Here is a 14,754-nt window from a genome sequence, read left to right on the forward strand (position 1 = left end):
TTTTCCAAAAAAAAAACATATAAACACAATAGTTTTATGCTAAAGAACATATGAACACAGTTGATCAAACACACTATAGTTTGTTAACCATCATTAAATATGAGTGTACAGTACCATTAATTATGTAATAACATGAACGCCCTTTGTCAAAAAAGAAGAAGTTTATGTAATAACAACAACGACACGCAAATCATCATGTCAGTATATTGTTTTTAAACTTCTGAAAATGTATTTGTGCATGCGTTTATGTTTAAAAAAACACAGGAAACATCTTTCTTTGTCAGCAAAAGGGAACATCGTAATCTCGTTTCATGTGATGGTTTATCTTTTCGCAAACTCTTTTTCTTTAAGTATTTACTAATAATTTATGGTTTCCTCTCTGTGGTTAAACATGTGGCAGGTAAGATTAGTCACGTTGCAAGCTCAGCATAGTCGCTGGACTAACATTCATCACATATATATGTTTTTGCTCTTATTCGATAAATTTATATCATTATTTTTTTAAGAATAAAATCTGATAACTATCTTGCCAATTGGCATGGTGTGGGAGTGGAACTAGAAGACAGAACTATATAAATATCTGTAAATGGGTAAAATATTCATCTCTTATTATTATTGTCTTGTTTTCTCTTTAGCTGAGAACCAACGAACCGTCTCATAACACATAGTTAAAACGGCAAGCATTTCACTGAAACAAAACGGCAAGCACTCGAGACGATGTGCTCCCCAAGCAAAACACAGTCAATCTAAAAAGCCCATTTATAAAAAGACACCGCTTTCTAATACTTTCTCTCTGTTTTCTCCGTAGACACAACTGGCGAGGAGAGTAGAGGGCCATTCTGTACGGGAGAAGAAGTGTTGTACGAAAGCTTCGACAAGGCATGGATAAAAACGATGCTGAGTTCGATGCGATAATCATGTTCGAGCAAATTCGCAAAGTATCAGAAGCCACCTACTTGAAAAACCCCTTAGATGCCGATGTTAGCTTTCTTTCTTTCTTCTCTCTTGTCTGATCTCTGATTTGTGACTTAAAAAAAAAAGAAATTCAAAATTGTTGTAACAGAACTTGATTAGATGGGCAGGAGCTCTAATGGAACTAGCTCAGTTTCAAAACGAAGATCCAAAGCAATTTGTTCAAGGTGCTTTTAGTTTCTTGCGAGTATTTAATATGTTTTTTTTTTTTTTTTTTTTAATATGTTAGATTTGGTGTTAAATTCGTTTAATTAAGTTCTTAGCTCTTACTTCAAATTGTCAAAATAGGGTATGATCCTGACATTGATATTAGTTTAGTTTATGATGATGCTCTCATGGATCTAATTATGATTAAAAGGTTTTTTTTATTTATGATTTAAAATATCTAATGTGATCTAGGGCTTGTGTTTTTTTTTTTTTTGTGTGTGTGTGTGTGTAGAGGCAATTACTAAGCTTGAAGAGGCGTTGTTGATTGATCCAAAGAAACACGCTGCGATGTGGTGCCTCGGTAATGCATACACTACGCTTGCGTTTTGGACTCCTGAAGAGACTGAAGCTAAACACATCTTTGACTTAGCTGCTCTCTTATTTCAAACTGCTGTCGATGAGGTCCTTTTTTGCTTTTACTATTTGGAACCAATGCGTTGATAATACTGTTTCTTTTTTTTTTTTTTTTTTTGGTTTTGTGGTTTTTTGAATACTTGTTGTTGCATCTTTGCAGCAACCGGATAATGAAACCTACCAGAAATCACTTGTAATGACGGCCAAGGTACACTCTACTGTAGATCAATCAACTTAGTTCATGTTTTTGGCCTCGTTTAAGGAGCTATTCTCTCTGTTTCAAGCAGAGGCTCTTTAACCTGTAAAGGTTTAATTCGTTGATCGATTCATAGGAAGGGCATGTTTCCAGCTGAATTGTGCATTTAACCTCTAAACACGATCTCCAAGTGTTGTTCTCTAACCAAATTTTTTTTTATTTTGTTTCTTTTGTGCTAAGCTCAGGCTCCACTACTGCACGCAGAGATTCACAGGCAAGGCTTTGGCACACAGCCACTGGGTGGCGCCGGTCCATCAGGACCGTCAAGATCAAAGGTTCTCTTTTTTTTTTTTATGTTCATTCTCATCATCATATTTTATTTTAGTGTTTGTGGTTTGGATCTTATTATGATCATGTTGTTTTCTCCAAACAGGTAGTGAAAAGCAGTGAGTTGAGGTATGATGTGATGGGATGGGTGATACTAGCCGTTGGCCTTGTTGCTTTGGTTGGTTACGCCAAAGCTAGTGCACCTATATCTGCTCCTCGATAAGTATGTTTTCATCGCACTCAGTTAGGGGATTTTTTTTTAATTTTAACATGGAGTTTTCAGTTTTGAGATTTTCATTTAGATATTTTTCTTTCTATTGGATTTGGCGAAAGACATGAATATGAATGACATTGTTGTAACACTTCTGATAGCACGACAAAATCAAACTAAAGCACACATATTGAAACTAAAAGCTACCTTTAAGGTAAAGGATGTAAACAAGAAATAAGATGGCTCCTGCAATCACAAACGCAGGAGCTTGTTCTTCGGCTTTACGTCTAATGTGTTCAGCGTTAATGCTCAAGATCATGCACCCCATAATTACTATGCATATTAGCATAATCCATCCCTTGCCTATACCACTAGTTTCCACTACAACAGTTTCTGACGAAGATCCGCCGCTAAAAGTGCTCATCAACTTCCATATTCCAGCTCCACCAATCAGAACACCTAACACAACTTCTGTTGCCATTTCTTTTGTATGCTTTTGATGATTTTTTTTCTTGTGTGTAGTTTTGTTTCTTGAAGAGATTGCTTCTCTATTTATGCTCTCTTTTGTGCTACATGTCATTGCCTCACATCTTGGTGGGTTCCTTTGATTAAGTAAATTTTAAAACAGGATTACTGTCACTTAATTGTTATCCAGTTTCTAATATTTCCCCATTAAACATTTACCTCTCAAGGTAACTAGTGATATACATCCTCTAAACATAGAATTGATTTTAATTTTTTTTTGCTTATATGTCATCACCAAATTCATTCTCACAAAGAAATATGACTTGACTTACCAAAAAATATGATATGATATCATCTTATTATGACATGTATAATTTTAATGATAAAATTTTGATTTTTTGCTAAAAGTCATAAATCGAAATAATAGCCAATAGGTACATACCATATATGTAAATCATATATATTATTATTAATATGAAAATTCTAGAATAATAAAATTGTAAATACTAGACATTTTCACATCAACTTAATATAAACAATTAACAAATTTAGTATAAATATCTATATTTTTTTCAAAATTAAATGTAAGTGAATAAATACAGAATTTGGATATAATTTAAATTTAAATTAAAACATTTATGGAGAGTTAAATATTTGAAAAAATCATAAATCCATAGACCAATATAAATAGGCGATCAATCAAAAGTTTAGTACAACTGCAAATCAACCAGTCGGAAGAAACGGCAGAGCAAGTCAACCAACCAGATGACATGAAAGAAAGAATAGTCAAACAACGGGGCAAAAGGAGAAAAATAAACCAACAGGGATGATGATTAGCCACTTCCATTCTCAATGCTTTAGTTTTCTATTGCATTTCTTTCTTTCTTTGTTTTCTTTTATTTTATGTTCTATTAACTTATTTTGTTATTATGAAACAACTAGTAGTATTATGACTTCTTTTATATCCAACATATTGTTTTTATTTTATTTCCTACTGCTAGCTTTTTTTAAAAGATGGTGAATATTTGAAAACTGAGATGCAGAGAACCAGCAGGATGTTGCTGTGTTTTTCTTGCTAAATAATTGTTGGTGACTTGTTACTTGCTTTTCATATAATATTTCTCCTGCTCTTTGTCAGCCTCTCTTCCTCCATTCGCTAAGTTTGGTTAGATAACCGAAACCGTACTTTTTCAAACAATGGGATAATCCGAGGTTTGAGATGGACATCATTTTGAAACCGCACATGAGCATGTAGACAAAATAGAGCCAGAAAGGTCCAACGTGTGTGTATCTCATGACCGATTGAGACTAAAGATCCTTCCTTCGTGAATATGATAAAACGACAGCTTATTTTTACGCCAGACCCAAATTTCCCTAGTACATAATGAGCTCACAAATGGGCCTTTATACGTCGAACATTCAGACTGAAGCACTTTAGTTAGGTCACGTCGAATTTGAATTCCCGTTTATCATCTCGGGCTTGAAAACGAATATCACGTGAAGGCACGTGTTACTAACTCACAAGTCACAACAAGACACGCGAACCACAACATGTCGTTTTTGCCCTTGAGATTAGCTGGCGAAACGTTGCCGCCAAACATTATTACTCCCCTGGCTTCCCCACGCTAAATTTAAGTCCAAATGACGATAATACCCTTCATCTTCCCCAACAAGCCTCCTCTCGAAAAATTCAAAACCTTTCGACGCCTCCCTCCAATCTTTCCCTCTTCTCTTCAAACCCTTTCGTCTCCATCATAAATACCTCAACCCTGGATCACATATATCCCAAACCATCAAACCACATCTTTAATCAATCTCTTCCCTCGAAATCATCCACAAAACATGCCTTCCATGGCAGAAGAGCCGCTCCTAACCCCAACCCCTGACCGATTCTGCATGTTCCCGATTCACTACCCGCAGATCTGGGAGATGTACAAGAAAGCCGAAGCCTCCTTCTGGACCGCCGAGGAAGTCGACCTCTCCCAAGACACCCGCGACTGGGAGCAAAACCTCAACGACGGCGAGCGCCACTTCATCAAACACGTCCTCGCCTTCTTCGCCGCCTCCGACGGGATCGTCCTCGAGAATCTCGCCTCCCGTTTCATGTCCGACGTCCAGGTCTCCGAGGCCCGCGCCTTCTACGGCTTCCAGATCGCGATCGAGAACATCCACTCCGAGATGTACAGCCTCTTGTTAGATACTTACATCAAAGACAACAAGGAGAGGGACCATCTCTTCCGCGCGATCGAGACCATCCCTTGCGTCAAGAAGAAGGCCCAATGGGCCTTGAAGTGGATCGATAGGCCTCAGGCCTTCGCCGAGAGGATCGTGGCCTTCGCTTGCGTGGAAGGGATATTCTTCTCAGGGAGCTTCTGCTCGATCTTCTGGCTCAAGAAGCGAGGGCTCATGCCGGGGCTCACCTTCTCCAACGAGCTCATCTCGAGAGACGAGGGTCTTCACTGCGACTTCGCGTGCCTGATCTACTCCCTCCTGAGGACGAAGCTCTCGGAGGAGCGCGTGAGGTCGATCGTGTGCGACGCGGTGGAGATCGAGAGGGAGTTTGTGTGCGACGCGCTCCCGTGCGCGTTGGTGGGGATGAACCGGGAGTTGATGAGTCAGTATATTGAGTTTGTGGCGGATAGGCTTTTGGGGGCGCTCGGGTGCGGGAAGGTGTACGGTGTGGCGAATCCGTTTGATTGGATGGAGTTGATCTCGCTTCAGGGTAAAACGAATTTCTTCGAGAAGAGGGTTGGTGATTACCAGAAGGCTTCCGTTATGTCTAGCGTTACCGGTAACGGCGCGTTTGATAACCATGTGTTCTCGCTTGATGAGGACTTTTAGTTTTATATAATTAGTTGTTTGTTTATGGTTTGATCCTTGTAATATTCCGTGTATGTTCGTCTTTTTAATTAGTGGAATACTATAAGCTTTATCTCTACTTTTCCCCGGCTTAATCTCCATGATTTAAGCATTTATTCCATACAATTCATTAATAATTGGTAGACTAAGGATTATTCTCTGAATAAGAATATTCATAGATCCAAATTCGAATGAGACCAATGAAATACAACAAAGAGATCTGATACTTAAAATGCGACAAAAATTTCAAGTTCGCATGAAGTTTTCTCATTATTTTATTTATTTATTTGTTGTTTCACATTGTTGTATTTGTATTTATGTAATTTGTTTACGATCTAAGTAATAAAATAAGTTTCAGTTGTTGAAAAAAAAAATTATTTTACTTCCGACAAGCATGAGTTATTTCTAGCCCCTCTAAAGTTATCCTAGTTACATCAGCTAAGTACTTTGGCATGTGGAGTATATTTAAAGAATCGGTTAAAATCAAAATAGTTTCTACAGCAAACAACAAGTTGATATGGCCGAGTTGGTCTAAGGCGCAGGATTAAGGTTCCTGTCCGAAAGGGCGTGGGTTCAAATCCCACTGTCAACAAAACACTTTTTTTTTTCTCAGATATTCATCTACACAAATGGCAATGAACACCCTCCAAGGCTCCAACGGCCATTGAGTTAGACAGGTCTCTACTTAAAAGACCTTTTGTTAAATCAAAGCCCTTCAAAGGATGTTGCATTGGCTTCTGTGTCAATGAGGTCAATCCCATTTGCACAGGTTCTTGAGAATCTCTCTCTCTCAGACGGTAACTACGGATCGGTGAGACGTTACAATATTGAGACGCCAGAAGACAATGCTATACATGTGGCTCTTCAAGCCATTCATTTATACTAGCTAGATTTAAGCTTTAAACTAAATTGAATAATTGATAATGACGAACTGGACCATCAAGAACAAAGTATGTAAGTTCATGTATCCATGTTGTTAGCTAGTATATTGTCGATAAGCTAGGCCTAGAGACAACCAATCATTTGTGACCATTCCCTTTGCTGCCGGATGGTAACACGACCAGGTCAAGGTGGTCTGTGTAATGTGGTTTCTTATGCAAGCGTCTTACCTCTTAACTAGATTCTAACCCGCCCGACTGGGCGGGTGTTATTTTTTTCAACAATATAACATTTATAATTTCTTTTGTTTTGGATATGTCGTAAAACTGTTTTGTACGTGTTTCTATATGTTAGAGTGTGTTCATTTTGTATCCTTGTTTGATATATAATAGATAGCGACATCTTTTTTTTAAACGGATCATCTATTCTATTAAATTTATTAATACAATTTATTAACTTGTATGACTATCTAAATGACCACAATAAAAATATATCTAAAATACAAATTTATATTAGTTTTTGGATTTTAATTTTAATCACATTATATTGGGTTATCTTATTGACATTCTTTTATAAATGTTATTTTATCGATTGTTTTTACAAAACATACAAATATAAAAAACATTATTAATGAAATTACCACTAATGGAGAATTATATATATGTATATAGCATAATATAGTAGATCTTATAAGAAAGAAAGAAAAATTTGTTAACAATTGGCCCATTTAAAGGAGAAACAAAATTAAAATCCGTTTTGATAGAATATGGCCTGTTCAATAATAATTGGCCCAATTAGAAAGCTAACTAATTAGTGTAGGAAAAAAAACTGTTAGACAAACGATCGACGAAAAAAAATCAGAACGATACTCTCAATTAGGGTTCTTTACTCTCGGAGAAATCTCTCTACTTTTTTCATTGTTCAGATCAAGATCAAGATCAAGATTTAAATCGTTTAATGTTTCATCAAGATGCAATCAATGGTGAAATAGTATGCACAGAGGTATTTTTTTTCTTTATTTCGAAGCTAAATCCGTACGGATTGAATGGTCTTAATGTCTATCTGTGTCTAATAGTTTCCACTGTCTGCACTTTCAGATGAATATGATCAGTAATAATAGAGATCGAAGATGTGAGTTGAAGATCAGTCTCGATTGGGGTGATGTGGGATGTAATAACATAGAAGCAACCGGATTAAGCACAAAATGGATCATAACATGATCAAGATAAGGAAGATTAAAACCACAATCAAGAATATATAACAGAAAGGTAACGGCTTATTTCTCTGTTTTGTATGAATATAGATTTGATTAGATCCTATTTGATCTCTGTTTCTTCTATGGTTTAACTATGATTAAATTTCTGAACTGGAACTTTGATCTCACTGTATTTAGTGTTCTGTTTTGATAAAGAGCTAGTGTCGGGTATATATATATATATATATATGGAACCGTATTTTGATCAGAAAGTATGATCTGTTTTTTTCTCTTTAATTGTTATATGCGTCGTCTTGCTTCTGTTATCATAGTTGAGCAATCATTGTTTTAGTATAGTAGATGTTGTGCGTAAAGATCTTAAAGTGTGATGAGCTTATTATAATTTGATTGAGTTTATTATCATTTTGGAATATCACTGTAATTGTTTTTCTGTGATTGTATTCTTATAGCAACGGATGTTAGTGATAAAACACAAATATTTTTGTATTAGTATCTGGTGTGATATAGTTTTCAATATATCCTTTCGTGCATAGCTAAATTGTATTAAATTTTTGTCATTTGGTTTCATGATATATACAATGGTGGAGAGGCACAGAAAAAACAAAGGTTTACAACCGAAGAAGAGCATTACCATACTTCTGAAAAGAAGGTTAGTAATTTATTTTTTCAGTTTTAAGTGATATGTGCAGATCAATGATAGGAATTATACGATATCTAATAACCTTCTGAAAAGAAGGTTAGTAATTTTTTTTTCAGTTTTTAACAAATCTTTTTCTGTACTTTGAAATGTATTACGTGATTTTAGGATAGTTATAAAGAGAAAAGATCTGATATTTAAATACAAAATGCCAAAGTATATTCTTTAATATACCGTAAAATATTAAATATTAATTAAATATATTAAACGATTATCAAAAAAAAAATTATTTGGTGTGAGAAGATGTAAAAATAATAAATGTGTGTTGTTTGGTGTGTTTCATGTGACGAAGATGCATATTGAAGAATGAAGAATTTATGTTATTGACCCAGGTTGTGTTCTAAGAAACTGGTATGGTGATGTTATTGAAGATTTCACAGTTACAATGGATTATGTTATAAGAAAAGTAGAAAACCAGTGAGATAGGCTGTTCGTTGTTCATGGATTTTTATTCTTTTGTGATGAACATAGTGGCTACAGAGAGGATATGCTGCTATGATGTGATGAAATGAATTGATATAGATGTGATCGATATATTTTTATTTGAGTTAGGTAATGTTTATAGTTAATCTTAATAATAAGATTAATATATGGTGGTCGTTTGTGAGGTGACTAAATAATTGAAGTCACGTGTTTATATGTAACGTTTAGTATATTAAAGGGTCCGCTTATAATGTTTAGACCTTTAATTAAAAGGTCCAATGTGATTTCTAAATGGTAGATAAAAATTGTACTTCTCTTTTAATAGGGAAGATGGCCATGACAATTTCCAGCGGAGTCCACACCAATGGGCGCTCCAACCACTATTCTTCTAATTTTGACAATATAGCCCCTCTTAACTCTTCCTAGTTACATCAGCAACGTCATGTGGCATGTGGAGTTTATCTTATAGTTAATTAAGAAAAGAGTATATTCTACAGCAAACAACATGTTGATATGGCCGAGTTGGTCTAAGGCGCAGGATTAAGGTTCCTGTCCGAAAGGGCGTGGGTTCAAATCCCACTGTCAACAGTTTACTTTTTATATTCCATGTGTTCATGTATCACGGTGTGGGACTTGCTTATTCTATTGATGTGGCATTTCGGATTCTGAGGTTTGATTTGTGATTTTCCCTTTTCTTTGGGAGATGAACACATCATCAACAAAAACAAAGATAGAGAGCAGTTATGAGAGTTGTTTTGCCTATGACAAGAGTCATGCTCTCAAGCTGTGGCATTGTGGTAGACGGGACCTTGGCCACTTGCAATCTCCTCGCATCCTATGTGTATCATCTTACGACATCTCATTTTATTTTATAGGCATTCATGAACCACAGAGAAAGATGCTCATCTTATTACATACCTTGATCTCTACAAGTTCTTGGTTTTTCAGCGCCTCCAGTATAATCTGGATGTTGTTGGTCAGTTCCAATAAGCTGCAAATATTTCAAACTTTCTAACTCTATTAGGATTAGATTGAAAGAATTACTTCCAAATGGGAGTACCTAGGTCAGGCAAACAAACAATCCTATATATAAATCAAACAAGATATTCCATTGAGAACATTTCAAAATACAAAAGTAGAAAAGCACAATGAAGGTAATCGAAAGATCATTAAGTTCTTTTTTCACACACACTTCCAATAGAAGCATCTATTGGAACATTGTGATGGACTAGATACATCGTAGAAAGGTAGGGAACACGGCCAAATAATTTGATAAACGATTACCTGAAACGGAATTATTCTTGTGTGATCAATATCTTATTGTGCAACAACATGACATCAAAACGAGGAAAATCAATCGGCGGAGGTGGAGAATGTCCAACGAAAGGCATATCTACTCCACCTTAGGAGATGGATGATGGACCGAGCATGATCCCAAGATGCAGAAGATGTGGTAACTTGTTTGTTCCATTAGTTTACAAAGTTACCACTCTAACAAATTCACTTACATCTAGGGATTCTTTCTCTCTTTTAAAAATCGCAAATTAATTAATGTTTACATCCATACTTATATTACAAATGTGATCAAAATATTTCAAAACAGTATTGGAAAATATTAGTAATCCCTGACATTGTATTGGTCATATCGGTTTGGAGAATACAAAACTTTGTTCACGTATGTGGATGTCAAAAACAAACGGTGTTTAATAAAATCTAAGAGAAAAGAATATGTTTGTACGAAGAAATCTTTATCTTTTAACTTAGATCCAACAAAATTGAAAAGAAAAAACAGTTTTTTTTTTGCATCCGCACTAATTCATTGGTGATATAAAGATGCTCCCAGATAGAGGAAATATTTTTTTATTTCAAATAAAGGCTTGAATAATTGATAGAAAAGCAAACCATAAATAAGTACCAACGACCACTTTGTATATCTGTTTCCTTTGAACCAAAGCAAATCCTCACGTGACATCACATTCCGAAAACAAAATGTGAATCCATTCAATGCTTCACAACTTGATCATAATCTCATCTTCTTTTCTTGATACCACTTTTAATCCTTCCGAGTCACCAAACTTTGTCCTTACCTCCTAAAGCACTCTTTCTTCCGACATTAACCAATGGATCACTCTATTCTCAGCTCCCATTATACATTTTCCCCTCATATAAATACACACACTTAGGCATATGCTTCGATCAACTATCTCTCTCTAAAGATTTGTATATACATAACAAGAGAAAGAGGAGATCAATAACATGTCTGATTGGGGACCAGTTTTTGTCGCGGTGACGCTTTTCGTGTTGCTAACTCCGGGGCTGCTGATTCAGATTCCAGGGAGAAACCGAGTAGTTGAGTTTGGAACATTTCAGACAAGTGGTGTTTCGGTTATTGTTCATACCCTAGTCTACTTCACTCTTGTTTGTATTCTCTTGATCGCTATCCAAGTTCACATGTATATCGCCTAATCGAATAAAATAAAAAACCTCTCCATTTTTGTGCTAGCTTTACTTTAGGATTTTATTTCAGTTGAATTGTGTGTCGTTAACATTTTTATTTGGTACAAGTAACAAAGTGGTCTCAAAGTACTACAATATTATTTCACTTGACTTGCTTGTAATATTTCTTTTCAAATGGGATTGTATGTAATTCATATTAACATATGTATGTAGAAATGTTAAAGTTATATGATATACCTATATACATCGTTCTATTTGGTTCTTCATTTTCGTTACAGTTTACATTTTTTGTATGAATTATCTGCTAGAAATTTAAACAAAAAAATACTGGATAATTCAGTTTGATCTAGCTATGCATGTGGGGCTCACTCATAAGAAATTATCTCTGATCAACCTAAAAGTTATTTTAAGTGGGTGGAAAATATTTTCATAGTGATTTTTGTCAGCAAAACACAAAGTAGTCATATTTTTTCTTTTCCTCTGTCGTTCCGTTTCTTCTATATACGTCTTGCTTTTCTCTTCTTCCAACATTCAATCGTTCATGATTACCAGTATTTAAAAATATCGAAATAAATTGGAGTCACTGTTAGGAGGTTATATTTTTATCAAATGGAGGCAAAGACTAAAAACTCAAGAAAATGATTCAACTTGGTTTTTGATATTTTGTATAGTAAGTAACATTTTCCAAGTGAGACGACAGCAAGTTGATTGAACACCCTGCTTTATTATTTACCCAGTCAGATTACAAAGATGATAAATTATTGGTCAGCAGTTTAATGTAATCAACCATACAAACCATAGTTAGTAGAAAATAGCTTTAAGAAAATGAAAGTGGAGATTAGGTTGAGAAATAATTTGGAATGCTACTAACAGAAGATGATAATCCATATTCGTAGAGTTCTTATGGCCAAAGCAAAGACTTGCTTGATTTGAATTAATTCTCATTATTTATTTAATATAAGAATTCATATAAAATAAAATAGTATTCATCTTCACAAATTTGGAATATATCATGAGAATAAGAATATGATAAAAAAATTATTGCTTTGATGGTACTATTATATAATTAATAACTTAACTACCAAGTAACTTATAAATCAGAAAAGCCTAAAAGGTTCATATTACGTTGATGAGTGTGAAGTCGGTCCATCCACCAGTCAGAGAGCAAATATATTCAATTAAAAAGGGAATATTATAGTACATTTTTAAATTAACACCCCTTTTTCAGTCCTTTACTTTAAGAAAAAAAGATTAAATTAAGCATTTAATTATCGATATTAGTATTTTTTCGTGCTCTCCTAAGTTCTTTAGATTATTAATAACCACGAGATTAGCTTCTTCAGTCCCCTCCTGTCCTTTTCTCTAGCCACTGCTTTTCTAGAGGCGTTAACCTTTTTCTACTTTTAACGGCAACCGATGGCGGATTGGGCTCCGGTTCTCGTCGGCGTTGTCCTATTCGTGTTTCTCTCGCCGGGACTTCTCTTCTCAATACCAGGAAACAACCGAGGGGTAGACTTCGGTAACCTTAAAACCAATGGAAAAGCAATAGCTGTTCACACTCTCATCTTCTTCGCCATTTACTCCATTTTGATCCTTGCCGTTAATCTACACATCTATGCCGGTTGATCTGGTCTAGGCGGCATCTCTCTCTCTCTTCTTTTTGTTGTTGTTCGAATTAAATAAAAGTGTAACCTTCTTAAAAACATGTCTAGAAACTCTGTAAATTAGGGTTCTTTATATTACCTTAAATCTATAGTTTTTCTTATTATGTTGTCACAAATAGATTTGGTCAAAAGGGTTATGCTGTACTTGTATTGTATCGAGTACCGTTACTTCAGTTTGCTTCTTTTTTTTTGTACTCTGTTAATTCGACTTTTGCAAAAAACTAAAAATAAAAAAAAACTCTGCTAATTCGCTCAAATTCAGACAAAAGTTACTAAGTTTTGTCAGAACCTAGAAAACATTGTCGGAAAGGAGAAATATCAGAGAGATTTGTACATTACATTAAGAATTTGCAATAAAGCTCCCCTCTTTTTGTTATATTTACATGATATAAGAAAGAGCAGAGATCAGAAATGGATGTGAACTTGTATAGCAACCACCAAGATCGTGAGAATACAAAAGTATATAACTGCGTGAACCAAAATCGCTATGCCGCTCGTGCTCATGTTCCCGAACTCAACCACTCTCGTCCTCGCCGGAATCTGAAACAGTAATCCGGGTGATAGTAGGATGAACAGAGACACCGCTACAATCACCGTCCCCCAGTCCGTACTCATGGATGAGTGTTCGAGTGTGTGTATGTATAGACTATAGAGTGTTTGTTTTTGCTGATGAAGATGGAGACAAATGAAGTATTATGTAGAAGGAGATTGACGAGTCTTTTTGGCTTTTCTTGGTGGCTAAGTAGAAGGAATAAGAGGTTAAGATACTAAAGGTTAGTGATATATTACAAGGAAAGGCATTGTATTCTATATTGGCTTTAGCTTTTTGTGAACTTCGATGATTGTTCAATCACTTGTTTCTATGCTCTTTGATAGTGTTTGCTTTTTGTTAAAGAAATTGGTATAAAGTAGATTACTACTCCTGAAAGATGATGTCAAGATGTGTCTACTATAGTGAATATGAACACAAGTTAATAAAACGTTCTCTTTGTTTTATTAATCTTCCTTTGCTTTCTTACACTTTTCTTTCTTGAGATCTTCTTACACTTTTGATCTCTATATATAGGTAATAGAAACTACTTGACTTATCCTATTACAATTGAATCTAGGAATCTTTATCTTTATCCTAAACCTATTAGTTATTCATCTTTACTTTAGAATAACTTGTTTCCTAAGTTATCTCTTGAAGCTTATCCAACATTCTCCCTCTTAAGCTTCAAACCATCTTCTAGGAAATCTTGAACTTGAATCATCTCTCGCATTTCTTTAAACTTGTTCTTTGCTAGAGCTTTTGTTAAAATGTCTGCCTTTTGTCTTGATCCGGGTATGTGTTCAACGTCAATGAGATTGCGTTCAACACACTCTCTAATGAAGTGAAACCTCTTGTGGATGTGTTTGCTTCTTCGGTGAAGAACCGGATTCTTAGCCAGTGATATAGCCGATTTGTTGTCGACCAAGATCATTGTCTTCTCCATCTCTTTTCCTGTTACTTCACTTAACAAGTCTTGTAGCCAGATAGCTTGTTTAGCCGCTTCCGTTGCAGCCATGAATTCGGCTTCGCAGGATGACAAAGCTACCGTGTCTTGTTTCTGAGAGCACCATGTTATTGGTGTTTCTCCTAAGCAAAATAAGTAACCTGTAGTACTCCTACCATCATCCGGATCCGTGTTGTGACTGCTGTCACTAAAGCCTACAAGCTTCTGTGTTCTTCCTCGCTTGAACTCAAGACCGTGCCCGAGAGTTCCTTGTAGATAACGCAATACTTGCTTCAAGGCGTTTCCGTGTGACTCTCTTGGTGACTGCATGTACCTGCTTAGAATCCCAACT

The 14,754-nt window shown here is 35.4% G+C and overlaps 4 protein-coding genes, 1 long non-coding RNA gene and 2 other non-coding genes across 7 annotated transcripts; 6 read left to right on the forward strand and 1 right to left on the reverse strand.

Annotated features, from left to right (window-relative positions):
• Window positions 1–774: 774 nt before the first annotated feature.
• LOC108809303 (mitochondrial import receptor subunit TOM20-3) lies at window positions 775–2,418 on the forward strand. The gene is made up of 6 exons (XM_018581452.2): window positions 775–980; window positions 1,064–1,139; window positions 1,412–1,581; window positions 1,694–1,741; window positions 1,975–2,064; window positions 2,163–2,418. Exons 1-6 carry the CDS (start codon window positions 882–884, stop codon window positions 2,277–2,279), a joined length of 600 nt encoding a protein of 199 aa, XP_018436954.2. The 5' UTR covers window positions 775–881; the 3' UTR covers window positions 2,280–2,418.
• A 1,946-nt stretch (window positions 2,419–4,364) lies between these two features.
• LOC108807953 (ribonucleoside-diphosphate reductase small chain C-like) lies at window positions 4,365–5,670 on the forward strand. The gene has a single exon (XM_018580173.2). It carries the CDS (start codon window positions 4,575–4,577, stop codon window positions 5,571–5,573), a length of 999 nt encoding a protein of 332 aa, XP_018435675.2. The 5' UTR covers window positions 4,365–4,574; the 3' UTR covers window positions 5,574–5,670.
• A 432-nt stretch (window positions 5,671–6,102) lies between these two features.
• TRNAL-AAG (transfer RNA leucine (anticodon AAG)) lies at window positions 6,103–6,183 on the forward strand. Its single transcript has one exon. It is a non-coding gene; the product is annotated as a tRNA-Leu (tRNA).
• Window positions 6,184–7,978: 1,795 nt separating this feature from the next.
• Window positions 7,979–9,536, forward strand: LOC130501641 (uncharacterized). The gene is made up of 3 exons (XR_008939832.1): window positions 7,979–8,335; window positions 8,676–8,734; window positions 9,132–9,536. It is a non-coding gene; the product is annotated as an uncharacterized LOC130501641 (long non-coding RNA).
• Window positions 9,314–9,394, forward strand: TRNAL-AAG (transfer RNA leucine (anticodon AAG)). Its single transcript has one exon. It is a non-coding gene; the product is annotated as a tRNA-Leu (tRNA).
• A 1,451-nt stretch (window positions 9,537–10,987) lies between the features above and the next one.
• Window positions 10,988–11,517, forward strand: LOC108806795 (uncharacterized). The gene has a single exon (XM_018578987.2). It carries the CDS (start codon window positions 11,063–11,065, stop codon window positions 11,270–11,272), a length of 210 nt encoding a protein of 69 aa, XP_018434489.1. The 5' UTR covers window positions 10,988–11,062; the 3' UTR covers window positions 11,273–11,517.
• Window positions 11,518–13,037: 1,520 nt separating this feature from the next.
• LOC108806796 (uncharacterized) lies at window positions 13,038–13,740 on the reverse strand. The gene has a single exon (XM_018578988.2). It carries the CDS (start codon window positions 13,540–13,542, stop codon window positions 13,333–13,335), a length of 210 nt encoding a protein of 69 aa, XP_018434490.1. The 5' UTR covers window positions 13,543–13,740; the 3' UTR covers window positions 13,038–13,332.
• Between the last annotated feature and the right edge of the window lie 1,014 nt (window positions 13,741–14,754).

Source organism: Raphanus sativus, unplaced genomic scaffold, assembly GCF_000801105.2.
Source record: "Raphanus sativus cultivar WK10039 unplaced genomic scaffold, ASM80110v3 Scaffold0241, whole genome shotgun sequence".
Classification (NCBI taxonomy): Eukaryota; Viridiplantae; Streptophyta; class Magnoliopsida; order Brassicales; family Brassicaceae; genus Raphanus; species Raphanus sativus.